Here is a 20,738-nt window from a genome sequence, read left to right as displayed (position 1 = left end):
ATGCTTAAAACCTTTAATCCTACTCTTAAACCAATGTTTCTCTAACTCACCTTAGAGTTGCTTGTCCCCATCATTATTCTTCCATTAGCTTGAGCCCAAAGTTCAGAGCTAGCCAGTGCCTCTGAATAAATTGGAATTCATGACAGTATTTCAATGCAAACATTTATACTCACCTATCTGTGTGAGTTTGACTCTCTGCAGTCAGCAGTGGTAGGCTGGGCCTATCTAGTAATAATTGCACATATACTAGACTGTCTCACCATTTTGAATTAGGGGACATTGTTAACACTCCCTTGCACTTTAAAAATAAAGCATATCACAGTGTTCAGTGACAATCGAGTTGCACTCTTGTAGTGGTACTTTGAGCTACAGAGGGAGCCATGATGCCAAGCATATGAAACCTGTGTAAAGTGGTGGTTTAAACAAACTTGCAACTTCCTCTCCCCAACCAACCACCAAAAGGCCATCTGTTGTATTAGGAAACATGTCAGGATAGCAACCAATGGCCATCTCCAGAGTCTTAGCAGAAACTCTTCAATTCTGCTTCACCCCTTCCACAAAATACCATCATGGCACTTCGAATATAAAATGCACACCTAATATAAATTGGCCAACCAATGCACAACTGAGATCTGACAACCATAGTGGCCAAACCTGGGATCTCTCTGCTCTGTATGACTTGAGTTCCACGTTGGTCGGTGTGCTGACAGTGGGAGCCACTGGAATTATTACGCATACACATTCATTTTATTACACTCTCCTCACCATGACTTGGCTTTATTCCAGATAGTATAACCCGCTTTCAAAATCCATGAGCAAGAACAGGTGTCTCTGCTTAATATGAGGCTCGTTTTAGTGAAAGACAAAAGTTTGAGCCATTAAAACAACATGGAGCAGAGAAAGAATACAGCGGGGATGAAGGGTTAAATGGAAAAGCAGTTAAGCAAAACTATTCATTAGAATTTGGGACAATATTACCATTCAGACAGGTACATTTTTCTCATGCCTCAGTGTTGACTGTTGACATTGAAAGAATCTCTTTCTGTTCCAACTGCAATCACCTCTTTGCAATTTGATTCAGAAGTAGTTAGTTGGTATCTGGGTGGCACAGTGAAATCTTAGGCCAAGGCAAAGGGAGAGTCAACATGGAACTATTGTCTCCACTATGTGTATCTCTCACAATCTTTACATCTACTGATAGCTGGATCAGAGTTACATTGGAAGAATGGCCCACCCTGAAGTTTCGTGATATAATTGTAGCAATTATGGTCAATAAAGGCTGACTTGTCAGCAGCACCCACATACCATGGGTAACACTTAAAAATAAAGCATAGCCAGAGCCAGGCAAACAAATAGGAAAAAAAAATAGACAGAGCATAGCAATAAATTTAAAAAGAAAACTGATCATTGTTATAGTGTGGCCTTGTTGCCTATTTGCAATCGAGTTGATCTGCAGACAACTTTCTAAGTGGAAACATTAGGTTTATTTACAATACAGCCAGCAGCAACTACACGTGTGCTTTCCACTGCATCTCTACACTGACTGTGGAGGTAGCCCGCGCTGCTAACACATTGGTTTACACAGATCACGTGATCTTACATCACAGGACTATTCTTAAAGGTACAGTCCAACATTTAACAAAACCATAATTACTCCATTCCTCCTCTTTAACTTTGCTGTACCTATTGTATTTACAAGTATATTTATCCCATGACATAATAATATTTACACAGGTCATGAAATTTACAAGTTCAGCCTTTCAGGAGGTTTCCTGATCCGTGTGGAACGTCGCAGATCCACAACTTCAGGTTCTTTTTCAGGAACCACATTCTCTGGAACTGCATGAACATCAGGTACCTTGGTGGACACTTGCAGTTCAGTGTCTTCCACTCTGATAGAGACATCAGACATGTCAGTCCTTGGCTGAGCATCTTCAACAGGAAACACTGGTTCAGTAATGTTTACAGGTGGAGCCACACCTTGATATGGTATATCTCCTTTTTCTTAAATGGTCCACATGCTTACGGGTGATCTGGCCTTCCACTTGGTATGATAATGGTCCGTTCACTGAACTTACTTTACCTGGTAGCCACTTCAGTCCTCCACTGAAATTCTTCACATATACTGCTTCTCCAACAGTAAATTGTCTCTGACGACTATTCAAATCATGCGTAGCTTTTTGGTTTCCTTGACATATTTGTCTACAGCATCTAGAATTTTTTCCAGATAAAGCCTTGGAAGTAACTTGTACCGCTTTGATTTTATCTTCAGCATCATCATCCAGCAAATCATTGTGAGGGTAGAAGAAATAATTTAGCAGCTAAATTGAAAAACAACTTTAATCGATGTGGGAACAATTAGTCTTTTAGTGATTGGCAGTTTAAAAAAAGTAGAATGATATTTTTGTCACAGAAGTGGACATATAATGAGACAGCGCAAAGAAAGATTTAACAGGCTTGCAAACAACCGAAGACGCCCAATGAAATCTACAGTTTAGAAGAGTCTGAAACAACAAATTCTGATATTTATCCATTGTTTAACATGAAAGTTGAGAAGTCAGAGCAAATATTTGTTACAGTAGGCACAGATCGATAATTTGTTTATTGCCTCCTTTGAGTGTTTATAGATGCTGCCAGCCACCATTTTATTGTCTTATCGGTAACTTCTTCCTTTTTGTTGTCTTCGTTCCACGGAGTTTAGTCTCGTCCTTCATTTTGACTTCACTGTCGGCCAGACTTCTCTCGGGTGAAATCTCAACTCGTCTTAGTTCGGCAGCCAAGTCTCTCAAAACTTCATTATCTGCTCGCCTCTTGGAAAGCTCTCCGATTTTTGTTTTCAAAGCCTCTTTGACTTCATTTAGCTGATTCTTCAGCTCTTCTGTCTCTTTTTTGTATTTGTTGGCTGCTTCCTGGTAACTTGAACATTGATGCGTCTTCTCTGCCAACTGGTTCTTCAGTTTGTTCAGAGAGGTTCTGAATAATCTCTGTTTCTCTTCATACCGTTAAAGACGCACAAGCTTTGACCTGAGGGAAGCTTGTCATGTGTGAAAGTTTCTCAACAGGTTTTCCTTTTCCTTGCAAAGGTTACTCACTTCACCTTGAACTCTGTCGTTCAGCAGGGTCTCTTTGAGTTTCTTTTGTTGTTCTTCCATGTTTTTGTTCGAGATAGACTGCATTTCTTCAAGTTGTTGAGTGTTTACACATTCCTTTTTCATCCTGTTGCGGTCCTCGAACTCTCCAGGCTCTTTCTGCCGTACTTTGCCTTGTTCCTTTCTCAAGGCATAAACTCTTCCAGCTTCCTTTTGAAATCTCACTGGCCAATCAAGGTTGATTTCCCTTAGCCAGTTTCGCCCTAGAAGGCTTGGTCCTCTGCCTCTCAATACCACCACGGGTAGCTGTGCTGATCGGTTTCTACAATGGACAGTTACTCTGCTGATAGAAATCCCCGCCTGTGTATGTTTTCAACTTTACAGATGTTTGTTCCAAATTTAATTGATGTTCACCAATATTAAATATCTGAAAGTGTGTTCCCCAGTTACAGTAGTGGAAGCTCCCGTGTCTATTTCCATTTTTACTGGGTTACATTCACGTGTACTGTAACAAATATTTGCTCTGTCTTCTCAACTTCCATGTTAAACAATGAATAAATGTCAGAATTTGTTGTTTCAGACTCTTCTAAACTGTAGATTTCATTGGGCTTCTTCGGTTGTTTTCAAGCCTGTTAAATCTTTCTTTGCGCTATCTCATATTATATCCACTTCTGTGACAAAAGTGACATTCTACTTTTTAAAAAACCGCCAATTACTAAAAGACTGATTGTTCCCACATCGATTAATGTTGTTCTTCAATTTAGCTGCTAAGTTACTTCTTATTTTTCGGTTAGCTGGGGCTGTTTCCCGCTTCGTGGCTTTTTTGCGCCACTTTCGGCTGACTATTCCTGCCCGATTTAGAGTACGGTGCCATTTTGCGCCCCTTGTATTGCTTGTGAATCTCTTACAGCGCTTTCCATGCCAGTGCTATTTCTAACACCCACTTAAAATCCAGGTTCACTTCAGCCAGCAATCTTCTCTAAATAGTGTCTTCTTTCACACCACACACTAAATGATCTCTGATTATGTTGTTCAGAGTCTCACTTAACTCGCAATGTTCCATTAGTTGCTTCAAATTCACCACGTAGCTAGCAATTGACTCACCCTGGGCTCTGATTCGCGAATTGAACTGGAACCTCTGCATCGTGACTGAGGGCTTGGGATGAAAATGTCCCTTCAGGAGGTCCACCAATTCTCTGAAATTCTTAGAATCTGGGGCACTGGGTGCCGTCAAACTTTGAATCAAACTTAGGTTTTGCTCTCACAAGTACTCAAGAGGATTACTCGCCTCTTCTCCTCACCCGTCATTTCGTTCGCTTGAAAGAAGAACGCAAGGCGTTCTATATACTGAGACCAATCATCTGTGGCTGGCTCAAAGGGATCAACTCTACCAAATTGTGGCATTTTGGGTGAGTAAATCCTCTGTCATATTAAATGGACATTAATACTCACAATTGCTGGCCGAGGTACAGCACTGATTCCGATTTATCTTGATCCCATCCTCGTCACCAGTTTGTTGTACTGTGTCCTTGTTGCCTTTTTGTAATCGAGTTGATCGGCAGACAACTTTCTAAGTGGAAACATTAGGTTTATTTACAATACAGCCAGCAGCAACTACACATGTGCTTTCAACTCCAACTCTATCTCTACACTGACTGGGGAGGTAGTCCACACTGCTAACACATTGGTTTACACAGATCATGTGATCCTACATCACAGGACTATTCTTAAAGGTACAGTCCAACATTTAACAAAACCATAATTACTGCAAACATAATTTGTGAAGATTAACCAGCTCCATTCCTGTGGTGCTGTCAGTTGGTAACACTACTGATCAGTTTTGCTGCTGATAGGAAGATATCCGGGTTCAATGCCTGATCTCTGCTGAATTTTCTGAGCTCAAACAGTAGACAAGGGACATGAAAAATCAGCTTCCAATTCCTTTTCAGCGACTTTTCTGCTCCCCGCTGGAGAGCGCATGAGCGTAGATGTCAAGTAAAGACAGTTCAACAGTGGTGCTGTGGGTGCTGCTGGTAGAACCAGGATTTATTGTGCATTCCTATTACAATTATATCATAGAACTGCTCCAATTAAGGTGGGTCATTCTGCCAATGTAACTCTGACCCAGTTAACAGTAGATGCAGAGATTGAGAAAGATATGGAGGGGAAAATAGTCCATAGAACCATAAAAATGTTACAGCACAGAAGGAGGCCATTTGGCCCATCTTGTCCATGCCAGCCCGAGGACACCCAGGTGCCCTTTCTAATCCCACCTTCCTGCACCCGGCCCATAGCCCTGCAGCTTATAGCACTTAAGGTGCAGATTATAGCACTTAAGGTGCAGATCCAGGTACTTTTTAAAAGAATTTAGAGTTTCTGCATCTACCACCAACTTGGGCAGCGAATTCCAGACACCCACTACCCTCTGCGTAAAAAAGTTCTTCCTCATGTCCCCCCTACACCTTCTGCCACTTATCTTGAATCTATGTCCCCTGGTTCTAGAATTCTCCATCAAGGGAAACAATTTTATCCTGTCCACTCTATCTATTCCCCTCATTATTTTGTACACCTCAATCAAGTCACCTCTCAGCCTTCTTTGTTCTAAGGAAAATAACCCCAACCTATCCAATCTCTCCTCATAGCTATACTTTTCTAACCCTGGCAACATTCTTGTAAACCTCCTCTGCACTCTCTCCAGGGCTATTATGTCCTTCCTGTAATGTGGTGACCAGATCTGCACACAATACTCCAGTTGTGGCCTCACCAGTGTTTGAAACAATTCCAACATTATATCCTTACTTTTATATTCCATACCTCTGCCAATGAAGGAGTGCATTCCATATGCCTTCTCTACAACCTTGTCTACTTGAACTGCTGCCTTCAGGGACCTGTGTACTTGTACACCAAGATCTCTCATTTCATCTACCCCTCTTAGTATATTCCCATTTATTTTGTAATCCCTGTAACTGTTTGACCTGCCTAAATGTATGACCTCACACTTCTCTATGTCAAAATCCATCTGCCAACATCCAGTGTTGACTCTGACCCTTGGCCTTCAGATGCATTTGTTGCCTAGCACCATGTGTACAGAATGCCTACTCGGGTGAGATTCGAGAGGATTGCTTGCAACTTCAGAACTGTATCCCTGCATGAGTCAACACCCTCAAGAGGAGGGAAGAAATAAATAAATACAAGGGGGAAAAGATTGAGTTTGTTATGAGAATAATGACAGAGGATTCTCAATCAATTTGAATAAACCTCTGTCTGCAGGAGTTCTTTGGAGGGGAAGTTAAAATGGAGGGTTTGACTACAATATTACTGTCGGTGATAATAGCTGACAAATGTTTGATGTGTCTTGTTCTTAAACATTCCTCTGCCTATTGCTGTGAGATATTAACCCAATAGAGATGGAAGGCGGCTGTGTAGGTCACCGACTTAGCTCAGGCTTGTCCCAGGTTGTGGATAAGGGCACAGATTCTGTGGAATTCATTTCAGAGCGGTAGCAGGAAAGCCATATTGTGGGTCTGAAAAGTAGCACTCTTACCTCTGAGTCAGAAGGTCATAGTTTCAAGCCCCACTCCAGAGACTCGAGCATTAGGTAGGATAACTTTCCTGGTGCTTACTGAAAAGGTGCTGCACTATCAGAGGCACTGTCTTTAGGGTAAGACCGTAACCCCGTCCGCCTGTCAGGTAGATGTAAAATATCCTATAGTATTTCTTTGAAGAGAAGGTGAGTTCTCCCTCATGTCCTACGATTCAACCCTCAACCAATATTCACTGAAACAAGTTATCTGGTTGTTGTCACATTGCTCTTTGCAGGAATTTGCTGCACACAAATTGGCTGCTGTATTTACAACACTGACTACACTTCAAAAGTATTTCAATGGCTGTAAAGTGCTTCAAGATGTCCTAAGGTTATGAAAGTCGCTCAGTTCAAGTCCTTTCTCTCCATAGATAAAAACAAAAAGCTAAAAGCTACTGCGGATGCTGGAAATCCAAAACAAAAACAGAATTACCTGGAAAAACTCAGCAGGTCTGGCAGCATCGGTGGAGAAGAAATCAGTTAACGTTTCGAGTCTTCACGACCCTTCGGCAGAACTGAAGCATAGTTATGCTTCAGTTCTGCCGAAGGGTCGTGAAGACTCGAAACGTTAACTGATTTCTTCTCCATCGATGCTGCCAGACCTCCTGAGTTTTTCCTTTCTCTCCATATTGGAATGGGGCCAAGATGGAAGTGAAAAGCTATTCTGGAAAATGAGTTTTTTTTGTCGCCACTATTACAGCAATGTTGTAGGCAATAAGGTTAACCACTCATTGAAAAGCTAGTTACTGCAATGATAATTGTGCAACTTAATTAACTGTAAGTGAACCGTGGCCAAAGGTCAAACAGGAGCACCTGAGTTTGTCACGAGAAGTGAAAAACAGAGCCTTTGGCAAAAATGAGAAAATTCAGATTAAGGTGGAGGCAGATCTCATTGAAGAAAACTAGGTTAGATACAAACCTGAGAGCGCAACAGGACAGGGTCTGAACAAATCAATGTCACTGCCACAAGTAGACGGAACTGGGAAGCAAAGAACAAAAAAAAATTATGGAAAGGGTGGAAAGAAAAATTGAACTCAATCGTAACTATTGAGGAGCTTTGGGAATGCTAGGCTCCAATCCAAAGACCACCACAAATGCAGCAAGACTCAGAGAGGACAGGGCCAAAGCAAGGACATGGTGACACATCCTCGCAAACTGACAAGTTTGGGAATTATTGGGGGAGGGGGAAGAGCCGGAAGTTTCCACTCCTAATTGTTATCTTGACTGAGTGTGTGGGGACTGGTGCTGGTGTGAGGGCAGGACCAGTGTTGAATAGTGATATTAATGGATGCCTGCTCACAGTTGCTATCAAGGCATGAATGGCCAATAGGGCAAAGCATTGGAAGATTGCCAATGTCTATGGAACTAGTGCCACTTCTTGAGGTCAGCACTCCTAGGGATGAGAGGGGAAACAAATTAGTGCAACATAAATGATCCAACAACTTAATTATAACCTGAATTTATAACTATAGAAAGGAAAGTTCTCTCTTGATTCACTTGAGGAATCTCTTGCCATTAATGGAGAGGATCTATATTGCCAGATCTGGCTGCTTCGTCAAATACCTTCCTCCATCATAAAGTCAGAAGTGGGGATGTTCGCTGATGATTGCACAATGTTCAGCACCATTTACAACTCCTCAAATACTGAAGCAGTCCATGCCAATCTGCAGCAAGGCCTGGACAGGCTTCAGGCTTGGGCTGACAAGTGGCAAGTAACATTCGCGCTACACAAGTGCCAAGCAATGACCATCTCCAACAAGAGAGAATCTAACCATCGACCCTTGACATTCAATGGCATTACCATCACTGAATCCCCCACTATTAACACCCTGGGGGTTACCATTGACCAGGAACTGAACTGGGCTAGTCATATAAATACTGTGGCTACAAGGGCAGGTCAGAGGCTGGGAATTCTGAGGTGAGTAACTCACCCCCTGACTCCCTAAAGCCTGTTCAACATCTACAAGTTACATGCCAGGAGTGTGATGGAATACTGTCCTTTAGGCTGGATGAGTGCAGCTCCAACAACACTCGAGGAGCTTGACACCCTCCAGGACAAAGCAGCCCACTTGATCAGTACCCCATCTGCCAACTTAAACATTCACTCTCTCCACCACTGACACACAGTGGCAGCAGTGTATACTATCTACAACATGCACTGCAGCAACTCACCAAGGCTCCTTCAACAGCACCTTCCAAACCTGTGACCTCTACCACCTAGAAGGACATGGACAGCACTGCCCTTGTTCCCTTCCAAGCCACACACCATTCTGACTTGGAACTATATTGCCATTCCTTCACTGTCACAAGGTCAAAATCCTACAATTCCCTTCCCAGCATCACTATGGGTGTACCTACACCAGATGGACTGCAGTAGTTCAAGGAGGCTGGTTTGTATAGTCAACATGATATTTGGCAGCTTTCACTTGGTAATTACCACATACAAGACGGACTCTGCATGAACAACACGAGCAGAGTTGTACAGGAGGGGCTGGTACTATACAAATACCATAACATCCTGACAGGGCATCACAAAAGGAAGTTATGCTGAACCTTTATAAAACACTGGCTCAGCCTCAACTGGAGTATTTCGTCCCATTCTGGGCACCACAATTTAGGAAGGATGTGAAAGCATTGGAGAGGGTGCAGAAAAGATTTATGAAAATGGCTTCAGGGCTGAGGAACTTCAGTTTTCTGGATAGATTGCAGAAGTTGGGGTTGTTCTCCTTAGAGAAGAGAAGGTTGAGGCGAGATATGATAGAGGCGTTCAAAATATGATAGAGGGGTCAGGACAGAGTAGATTGGGAGAAACCGTTCCCATTGGCGGAAGGACCACGAACTGGAGTACACTGAATTTAAGGTGAATGGCAAAAGAAGCAAAGGTGACATGAGGAGAAGCTTTTATACACAACGAGTGGTTAGGATCTGGAATGCACTGCCTGAGAATATAAAGGAGGCAGATTCGATTGTGGCTTCCAAAATGGGAATTAAATAATTATCTGAATAGAAAAAATTAGCAGGGCCATGGGGAAAGATGGGGGGAGTGTGAATGACTGAGTTGCTCTTACTGAGAGCTGACATGGACACAACGGGCCAAATGGTCTTCTTCTGTGCTGTAGTCATTCTATGACTCACAAGGTATGGCAGGCTATGGACAAACAATCCAGGTTGGCTCAAGTGAAATTCAGGATGTGAGCTACATAGGCGCGTCCAAATTGTCAGATATTGTTAGTGCTGACCTCATTCGAATGGATAGAAACCAACAGCTGTGAAACACAATTATACTCACACACTGAATGACCATTCAGGCCAAACTACAGGAGAGCTTGGGGCATCATTTGAGGGAGATTGGTTCGTATTTAACCTTAGCACATGACTTGGCATCGGCTCAATAATATCGTGATCGCTTTCAATTCTGAACAGATGCCAGTCAGATCTCCCCAACCAAGCAGTAAGGTAAACAAACGCAAGTGCCAATACCACCATATCTGAAGTGAGCTGGAGCTTGATAACAAAGGCCAAGGAAACTATTAGCAAGGTCCAGCTGTGTCACTGAAGAATGATCAAAGATAACCAATTTCACACAACTAAAAGCAAATGAGAGAAGGCATTCAGCCCATTAACTCATCCATTCAATATGAATGCTGTGGTTGATTTTTCTCCCATTTTCTCAATTCATTGACACTGGGAACCACTGGATGCCCAATTGCAGCCGCAGTACTAGAGGACATTCAAACATAAAGCTTTTCAAGGTCTATGTACCTCATACAAATACTCACATTGCCCACTGATATAAGCCATCGGGCAAACTTTCTTTTTGTTCTTTATATGGTTACCGAGAAAGAGGGTTCTATTTTTTTTAATTATTCACTCATGAGATGTGGGTTTCACTGGCCAGGCCAGCATTTATTACCCATCCCTAGTTGCCCTAGTTCAGAGGGCATTTAAGAGTCAACCACATTGCTGTGGGTCTGGAGTCACATGTAGGCCAGACCAGGTGAGGACAGCAGATTTCCTTCCCTAAAGGACATCACTTCTATCATGCCAATATTATTCAAGTAACAAAGGAGAATTCATGCAGAAGATAAGCTCTATAATAATAGATCAGTGGGCTCTTTCTAGGTATGAATTTTGTTTTATTTGTTAGTGGGATGTGAGCGTCACTGCCAAGGTCAGTATTTATTACCCATCTCTAATTTCCTTGGAGAATGTGGTGAGCTGCTGCCTTGTAATGCTGCTGCAGTCAACAGTAGATGCTTCTAGTATTTTGACCCAGCTACAGTGAAGTAGATATATTTCTGAAGAAGAGTCATATTGGACTCAAAAGATTAACTCTGGTTCTCTCTCAACAAATGCTGCCAGACCTACTGAGATTTTCCAGCATTTTCTGTTTGTATTTCTGATTTCCAGCATCCACAGTATTTTGCTTTTATGATATATTTCCAAGTCAGAATGGTGTGTGACTTGGTGGAGAACTTGCAGGTGATGGTGTTCGCATGCGCCTGCTGCCCTCATCCTTCTAGACAGTACAGGTCACAGATTTGGAAAGTGCTGTGAAAGAAATATTATGAATAAATCGTTCTGATTTACAGTGGTAGATTTGTCAACTAGCAGCCTAGGTGCATAACTGGCATTGTGATCGACAATTATATCCCTGCTAAATGAAAATCAAGCGGCTTCTACAAACAGGTAGTCAATGTCAATTTTACACCGCGCAGGATTTGTATTAATTAGGAAACACATGTGGGATGTGTCTTATACACACAAGTGATCTATTTGCCAGAATTTACAGCAGCTTGTACGGTAGGAATTTTGTTGGCTCTGCAGTTCCTCCATCAGTTTTCCCAGTTGTGGTGAGCAGCTGTTGCTGCCAAATCAGTTCAGATGCCAAGCCCTTAATCCAGACACCGGCTGCTTGGAGGGCCATTGCTATAATCAGAGCGTAGGGTGTGTCTGGGTCTGCATATCACACTGGTGACTGAATATCACAACTGAGTGGGGATCAACCTGAATTCTTCTCTTGCCTCCAGCCGCCCTCCCCTTCTGCCCTTAATAATGGGTTTAATGAGGGACTAATGACTTTTTGTGCTAGCCATTATGCCAGGTGAACAGTACAGATGATGGTGATTGTGCTATGGAAGCATTTACTATTGTCCAGAAGTGAATTTAAGTGTTAAACCTATGGCTCCAATTGGTCAGCAGTAAATAGACTGGAGCAGGGCAAAGACACTGGTAGTAAGTCTCGTTAGGAGATGCATTTCATTTGTGGAGGAGGGATGTTGAACAACTGAGATTATTAGAATTCTCCCCCACCCACGTCACTCCATACTGTTTCAGCTATTTACAGCATCGATAGACATCAACAACTTGCATTTATATAGTGCCTTTGACATCCCCCAAAGGGAAACATCTCACGGAGCTTCACCACTGGCAGGAGTAAGGAAAAGCTGAAACTATCCAGTTCAAGCAAACTTTAGAAGAGGATTCTGAAAACTTGGTTAAAGAAATGGGTTTTTTTTTAAAGCTGGAGTGAGAGATGGAGAGTTAGGAACTGAGTTTCACTGAGTATGATTCACCCAAGGCTATAATCGGAGAAATACTGTGTTTGATGAGGGGTGTGTTGCGGAGGTTCAGTGGAGACAAATAGGATAGGAGTTAAAGGAGAGAGTTAAACACAAGGACCAGAACTTAAAATGTATTTTGCTGAAGTGGCAATACAGATTATCAAGGCCATTGAAATTAAGAGGAAAAGAATAATTGACTCCATGGATAATGGAAAACGTTGCTGTAACCGTTTAAAGGTTTAAGAATTTCAAAGTGGAAATCTGCTAGTGTTAACACCCACAGTGGGGTTATAAAGCAATGAACCAGGAGCCAGTCAGAAAAATCACAGGGAAGCTGGTAGGTGATTTTCTGGTGAGTATTTCCTAATTATCTTGTCTAAACTAGGGAATTTCAGTTAGGGTAAGTAGAACATTAATTGAAAGCACAGGCATTGATTAAAATGTAATTAATAACATAAGTAGTTAATTAAAACATGATAAAGATGCCAGGGCCAGTGATGTGTTGCAGCTGCAGAATGTGGGTGCTCATGGATATCAGTGTGATCCAAGGCAAACATTACATGCGGTAATTGTTTGTGGCTCAAGGAACTTCAGCTCAGAGTTAATGAGCCGGAGTCTGTGTTTTGGACACTGTGATGCATTAGGGAGGGAGGATGTTGCCTGGATACATTGTTCTAAGAGGTGGTCACGCCCTTTAGGCTAGGCTCTTCTGATTTGGTCAGTGGTCAGGGAAAGGAGGGTGTGCCTGCGAGTGAGGCAGATAGGGGGATCAAGAAGATAGAAGTGGAGGAGCCTCAGCCTTTGCAATTATTCAACAGGTTTGAGGTTCTTACAGCTTATATGGATAAAAATGAGGGCTGCAGGATGGATGAGCATACTAACCATGATACTGTGGTACAGGAAGCCATTCAAGCAGGGAACTTAATAGGAATGTAGTGGTAGTAGAGAACAGTATGTTTTCTCTGGGGCACAGGTGCTTTAGTACTCCAATGGTTGTCTGGGCTCTCAGCCAAGCATACATAATGAGGCTTATGAATCAATTACTTTTTTCACTGGGTGGGTAGAAGGGCAGAGCTTGGCATAGGGGGCATGATGGGCCATGGGTGTTGGGTGGAACGGCAGATCTTGGCATAGGGGCATGAGGAGCCATGAGGGATGGGTGAAAGGGCAGAGCTTGGCTTGAGGGATGATGAGTCAGAGGGGGTTGGAAGTGGGGGGCATGAAGAGGGCCTTTCAAAAGATCACCACATGCTAATTAAGGCCCACCCAGCGTGATATCCACACAGAAGTGCTATGCTCTCCCTGTGTGGGCTGGGGTGGGGGGGATGCCTAAAATCGAGAGTGCGCTCATTCGCGCATGCGCATGACAGAGCGCACTCATCTCCCTGAGGCTAAGTGCAGCCTCAGGGAGATCAGCTGTAATGTCAAAAAGATAAAAATAGAAAAATAAAATTTCCCTAACATGTCCCCTCATGTGACAATGTCCTTGGGCTGGCATGGACAAGATGGGCTGAATGGCCTCCTTCTGTGCTGTAACTTTTCTATGGTTCTATGGCTATAATTTTCACAAAGACTTTATTAAAAAATTTTAAAAGCTACATGAAACCTCATCCCACCCGTGGACGAGGTTTCATGCTCTTGCCAATTCGCGCCGGGGCTCCTGGCCTCAATTGGCCTCAATTGGCCATTGACAGGTCGGTGGGAGCGCAGCTGATTTTACTGCCCTCCCGCCTTCCTGAAAATGTAAATGGGGCATGGTGACATTGGGAGTTCCCCCCGACGTCACCGCGCGTTATTTTATGCATCAGCGAGCAGGCCCCGCCCCCTGCTCACCGATGCGTAAAATCCTGCCCTTAGTCTGTGGAATTCTCTTCTCTAAAGAATGGTGGAGGCTGGGTCATTGACTATTTTTAAGGCAGAGGTAGATAGATTCTTGATTGACAAGGGAGTCAAGGGTAGATGGGGTAGGCAGGAAAGTAGAGGTCACAGTCAGATCAGCTGTGTTCCTATCAAATGGCGGAGCAGGCTCAAGGAGTCAAATGGTCTACTCCTGCTCCTCATTCGTAAGTTCGTAGCAATTCCAGTGAAGGAGATATTGAAAACTTTCCCATGCGTTTAATGCGAAGGGGCTTACTCTGTCCACAGAATAATTTGCAAAACTTTAAGGATAAAATCCAGAACAATAAAGAGTGAAGCGAATGGAGTTGCACAAGAAACCTCTTTCTCCACCACTGTCCTGAGTCCGATCATTTTTCCTGCACCTCTTGCCCAGCATTGCATTCATGCTGCTATTTGAACTGTGTATCTTCACCCTAATCTACCAATGCTTTACGATTTAGGACTGGAGCTTCCAGCCATTTTGCCCTCATACTCTTTCTAAACCCGCCATGATCTTAGTTTGGGCACTTCCCCCTTGCACTCAGTATACTTGCTAGGGTCTGACCTCCCCCAACACCCCCATGTCTTGAGAGGACTCCTGGGTGTTTATGTTCAATCACATTCTCATCCTTGTTTTCAAATCCCTCCACGGCCTCACTCCTGTCTACTTACGTTAGCTCCTTCAGCCTCACAACTCTCTGAGATATCTGTGCTCTTCTTCTTAGCCAACCCGGATTTTAGTCACTCCACCACTGGGGGGCTGTGCCTTTGGCTACCAAGACCCTAGGTTCTTGAATTCCTTCTCTAACCCTCTGCCTCTCTACCTCACTTTCCCTCTTTAAGACACTCAAAATCTGCATCTTTGCCCAAACTTTTGGGCATCGGCCCTAATATTTCCTTAAGTCGCTTGGTGCCATCTTTTGTTTTGTAATGCCTCTGTGAAGCATTAGGACATTCTATTACATTGAAGATGCCATATAAATACAAGTTGTTGTTACATCTTTGGAGACTCTGCTTGTAGACAGCACGGATCAGAAAAACAACATGAGGGGTCAGTACAAGTCCTCCCAATTATTTTTTTTTAATGGTTTGTACAATAGGGAAAGCCACAAATCAGTTGCACTGAACTCTGTGCTCAATCCTCCAATCCACATTCTCTTAAGCGAGATGCTGCACCAGGAATGGAGCCTCCAAAGAGTTACCCTGTTTATTCAGTAGAATACCGAACAGAGCCCAGGGTAAGCCTCTGGAGGACTGTTGCGTGTGCTGGTGGGATCACGTGTGATCAAGTTGTATAAAGCAGCAAGTTTCTCAATAGCAAATGGTTCATTATAATGAGGCTCAGCCAATAACATGTCATGCAACTAGACACTTGCATTCATGGCTTTGTGACAGAGGCTATGTGTTTCAGTGCATTCTTGCACAGTGCTGTCCTGTAGGCATTTTGCACAAACCTATAATCAGGTTTTCCCTAAATAACAGGCTTAAGTTATCGAGAAACTTGTGTCAGACCTCTGCTGCTATAGAGGTTACATTTGTTTGACAGAATTAATGTGGGTGTTTCTTAGCAACACTTCAGCGGCATGATGAGAGTTTTATAAAACAAAACACCGTAAGTATCTCAGTTTCAACTTTGGTTTTGGTGGAAAGTCAACAGACGTATCCTGGCAACTTTTCTACCCTCCTCCCCTCCGCCTGACTTTCCTGGCAGAAACCATTTGTAGTCACATGGCCTTATTTAGCTGTGACAAATTCAGGCACTGTGTTGAGGCAGTGTGTTACGTCTTGTTTTCATTGCTGGTGCCTAGAGTTGAAAACAATCAAGATGAAGATCTTCCACTGATTGGAGAACTTGGAGTAAGTTGATGGCATGTCCCCTTCAGGTGTCGGAGCAGTGTATTTATTCAGTGAGAAGAGAGAGATGCAATGGAAGCCTTCCATAACCGGGGGTGAGTGACACTGTTGCAAAGCATTTTTCCTGCAGCTCAAGAATCTGGTTTCAAATCCGTCAACTGGCACAGTGATGCTCTGTCTCTCCGGTTTAGTTGATGGGTCGGTGTGTTACAAGACTGTTACTGATTGTTACAAGACTGTTAGTTCAATGCTGAGACCTGATTTGGAATCTGAGCCAGACATAGGGACCAGTCTCACTCTAGTTTTCAGCGAATATGAAACTGTAATGCTAAACTGGCAGCAATTAAGACAGCAATTAAGGGAATTAAGTGTGGACGGTGTTAATTGAGTCACTTGGTGTGTCTCTGATGAATGCTTTTGATCCCTTTCTGCAGATATTGAACAAACAGCAGAAAAGAAAGGTGGACTGAGCCACGATGGGAGAATGGAGCTTCCTGAGCGATCTGCTGGAATCGATCAAGGACCACTCCCCTATGCTGGGTCGCATTTGGCTCCTCGTCATGATGATTTTCCGAATCCTTGTCCTGGCCACGGTGGGAAGTGACATTTTTGAGGACGAGCAGGAGGAGTTTGCCTGCAACACACTGCAGCCCGGCTGCAAGCAGGTCTGTTACAACAAAGCATTTCCCATTTCACCATTCAGGTTCTGGGTGTTCCACATTGTGATTCTGTCTGTCCCGTCCCTGCTGTTTGTGGTCTACGCCATGCACCAGTCCTCGAAGGACGAAGAGAAGCAAGAGAACGTTGACAAGAACCAAAGCAGAAAGCAGGCCATCGACGGGGCTCCAAGAGTCCAGAAATGTTACATTGTTCACGTTATTCTGCGCCTGCTGACTGAGATTGGCCTCATCATTTCTCAGTGTTTAATATACGGCTTCACAATCGAACCCCAGTTCCTGTGCACTGGCTTCCCGTGCCCTCATATCGTGGATTGTTTTGTCTCCCGACCAATGGAGAAGACGGTGTTTTTAATGTTCTATTTTATAGTTGGCGTCCTCTCTGCAATTATTAGCCTTGTTGAGTTGCTACACGTTTTTCGCAAATTATTTTACAGGAGGCCATTGAAATCCTGCGAGCAACAGAACCGGTCAAACAGTAACTATGAGAGGGGTAGGGACCCCCACTCAGTCCAGTTGATAGAAAAGAAAGACGCGATGAACCACAACACCAGCCACTCTGACATGGAGTCTAGTCACAAGACCAAATCATTAGGCAGTCGCAACAGTGGGAGGTCCTCACAGTCAAGTGCAAAGAAACCACCTCTTAAAATCTAAGAAGAAACTGGTGCTCCATCTGATCAGTCACTGACTTTTGTAAGAGGTAATCTTGGCATCACAAGCAAAAGAAAAACTGGAGATTCCAGAGACTGGAATCTTAAAAGGTGCAAAATTGGATCTGATCAAAACCTTCCAGGAGGGCAATGGACGCAGAACAAAACTGATCGTCATTCATTCGATTCCAGTTTCTCACTATCACGATGCTTGTGCTTTTATTTGACTAATCGTTTACCTGGTTATTTAAAATGACTGCTGTCGAACAATGGATTGTTGTTAAGGTTAGTGAGACATTCGGGAAAGTGGCAATCCCCTTTTTTTTGATGGAGAGAATGTTCTCTTGGGGAGAAGTTTGTGTGGTTAAAGTGAGTTGGTGAAACCCATAATCGAACAGACTGTAGCTGTAGCAAGAAACAGGCCTGGGTAAGTCAAGCAGCTCCCTGGTAAAGGGGAAGACACAAAACAGCAGGCCCCTGTCAGATTGGAAAACTAACTGACAGGTTGGAGATAATTTTTTTTTTAATAAGTTTGTTTTATTTTACATTGGAAACACCTTTCTTCTCCTTTACTGCTTATTGTCCCCAATGAAATCCACAAGGACCTCAATGAAACAGGCGCTGGATTTCAGGGTAGAGGTGCCAATCTGGCAAAACCCTATGAGCTGTAGCAACAGGACGTTGGCAGCAGCCACCTCACTTGTCGGGCTGTACTGCGTGCGAGCGTGGGAAGGTTCCAGATTCAAGTTTGGCTTGGTTAGTTTCAGCCAGGGTTTGCAGTAAGGGTTTCTCGGGTGAGTTGGTGGGCTGGGGGCTGGGGGCTGGGGGTCACGGGGATGGGAGTATTGGTCAGGGATCTGGCTCAGAGAGTGAATGAACAATGGGTAAGGGTGGGGTAGGGCTCAAATGTGAAGTGCCTCCTGTTGCTGTCCAATTTCACATATAGGGTTGCCATCCCCTCCAGGGTTTCCCTGGAGTCTCGTGAAATTAATGATTAATCCCTTAAAAACATAAGGGCATTGGAAACAATTTGCATGTGTTTTTTTTTCATTTTCTTAAGCACTTGAAAGTTATAAAATATTGGAATTGAGGGAAGGGAGGGTGGAGATGGGAGGTCATATGATGAACCCTTGGAGTTGCCTGGGATACCAGAGAGTGACCAAGGGCCACGTGCCAATACCCAACACAAGTCTGCACCACAAGGAGACAATGAAAACCGAGGGGGTAAAAAAATAATTTTATTACTCAAGAAAAAAATGCCATGTTCTGCAAGTTTTTTTTTAACTGGAGTTGGCTGGTAACAACTTTGTACTGTAACAGAGTGACATTAATCTGTACTCAAATGTGTAACAGTTCCTGGCAATATTTGTTGTCTGCTCACTTGTAGGTTATGTTTCTGATTCTACAACCTTTATATATGATTAAAATAATATTTTTAAATAAACAAGGTGGGGCAGTACGTTGGTATATCAAGGCAAATTGCCCATGAGGCGGGAGGGAGATTGCATTTGATCTTCGCTTACTATTCAACAGAGTCTTTTTTATCTCGTCTGTGATTTCGGGAGAGCAGTTGAGCAGAGGGTGAAATACAAAGTGAGAATCAGGGGAGGGTCATTGACTGAACAATGTGACAGATCAGGCCTGCAATCAGCCTGCTCATCTGGTGGTGAGGACACCTACCATGGCCCAGGGACAATTGGGGAGCAAATGGAAGCTATCCTATTGGAGAAAAAAGGCGCATCACTAATTTCAGGAACTAAAGATTTATTTATATGGAAATCTGTGAAACACCGGAGAAGTGGAAATTTTCGTTCTGACCATTCTCCAGGTTTTTTTTATCCTGCTTCTTCTTGTCACATTTAGGGTTGCCATCCCCTCCAGGGTTTCCCTGGAGTCTCGTGAAATTAATGATTAATCCCTTAGACGCTGCGGGGGCAAAAACATAAGGACATTGAGAACAATTTGCATGTGTTTTTTTTTCATTTTCTTAAACACTTGAAAGTTATAAGATATTGGAGATGAGGGAAGGAAGGGTGGAGATGGGAGGTCATGTGATGAGCTGGGCTCAGTGGTGGCACTTTAGTCTCACAGTCAGGTGATCATGAGGTTGAAACTCCATGCCCAGGGTGCAGGCTGGCACTTCAGGAATGAGGGAGTGCTTCATTTTTAGAAGTGGATGAGGTGTTAAACCAAGGCCTTAGTAGTTGTTCCGTTGAACATTAAGGATCTCCAGGTATTTTGGAAGAGATACAGGGAATTTTTCAGGTGTTCTGCGCAACCTTGTCCCCTCAACTGTTGCCACCACAAATGGTTGATTTATCTCAATCCTGTGTACAAGGAACCTGCTGTGTTTGCCTACAGAACAGAGCACCCTCAATGTAGAAACACTTTCAATTGTTTCTTAGGTGTGATAAAGTGCTATGTAAATGTAAGCTTGCTCTTATTTCTCTTTTTAAACTTTCACCTAACAAGTTGAACTTAAATGTTCCCTCTGTTGTGAGTAGGGTTGCTCCAGGATTGTCCTGGAGTCTTCTGGACACTGTTGCAAGCAAAGCCTGGGAGGGAAATCTTCAGGGCATTAAAAAGAAATTCCGTGAACACTTTATTAGTTGCAAAAATATTGGGCATTGGGGAAGAAAAACCATTGCTGGTTCGTGGGAGGCAAGACGTTTGGGGAGACAACCTCCAGAAATATGTTGAACCAGAGCTGGCAATCCAGGATATGCAGATCTGTGATATTCCCAATCCACAGCTGACCACGTCTCTTTATTTCCTTTCATTTCTTCTCAGTGACCTCTGTGTATCTTGGTTGCCCCTGCCCCAGGCTCCAAACCACCTCGAATGGCCCAGGCCAGTCTTTCTGGGAAACTGAACATGCGTCACCTTAGATTAAATAAAATTATGCTTTGAGTTTCAGTTCTGATTACAGTCTGTTAGTCTCAGTGAGGATGTGACAGGGTACGGCTTCCTTCCTCTGGCCGGAATCATCCCAGGTTTGCACTAAGTGCGGTAGCGGGCGGGTAAAACGTGTCATCCCAAACCCGCCACATTAATTATGCATTCCCGGGATACAGGCCGTTTCCACGGCGAGCGGGCTCTGATTCGCCTGCCATGCTGTCACCTCACCGCTTCATCACTCCAGGCACCACATTTGCTTCCAGCCCAGGACTGCAGCAACGAAGACATGGCCCCGAAAGGCAAGAAGACCTGCAACGCTCGAGCACCTTTTGGATGTCGTGGATGTGATGTCCTTTACCCCGCTCTGGCCGCAGGAGGGGCAACAACATTACCACTCCAGCTTGGGAGGCGGTGGCAGTGGTGATCAATGCCAATGTTGATGTTGGCCATCCAATGCACATAGAGGGTGAATGATCTCATCTGTGCAGCCAGGGTAAGGATACCATCTCATCACTCTAAACTCTCACATTCACAAGCCCATC

At 43.6% G+C, this 20,738-nt stretch overlaps 1 protein-coding gene across 1 annotated transcript; it reads left to right on the top strand.

Moving 5' to 3' along the window:
• The first annotated feature begins 16,408 nt into the window (after positions 1-16,408).
• On the top strand, positions 16,409-17,969 carry LOC144667717 (gap junction delta-3 protein-like). The gene has a single exon (XM_078529170.1). It carries the CDS (start codon positions 16,445-16,447, stop codon positions 17,300-17,302), a length of 858 nt encoding a protein of 285 aa, XP_078385296.1. The 5' UTR covers positions 16,409-16,444; the 3' UTR covers positions 17,303-17,969.
• The last annotated feature ends 2,769 nt before the right edge of the window (positions 17,970-20,738 follow it).

The sequence above is a fragment of the Cetorhinus maximus genome, chromosome 25, assembly GCF_964194155.1.
Source record: "Cetorhinus maximus chromosome 25, sCetMax3.hap1.1, whole genome shotgun sequence".
Taxonomy (NCBI): domain Eukaryota; kingdom Metazoa; phylum Chordata; class Chondrichthyes; order Lamniformes; family Cetorhinidae; genus Cetorhinus; species Cetorhinus maximus.
Note: the sequence above shows the minus strand (reverse complement) of the source record. Positions and strands in the feature narration are given on the sequence as shown.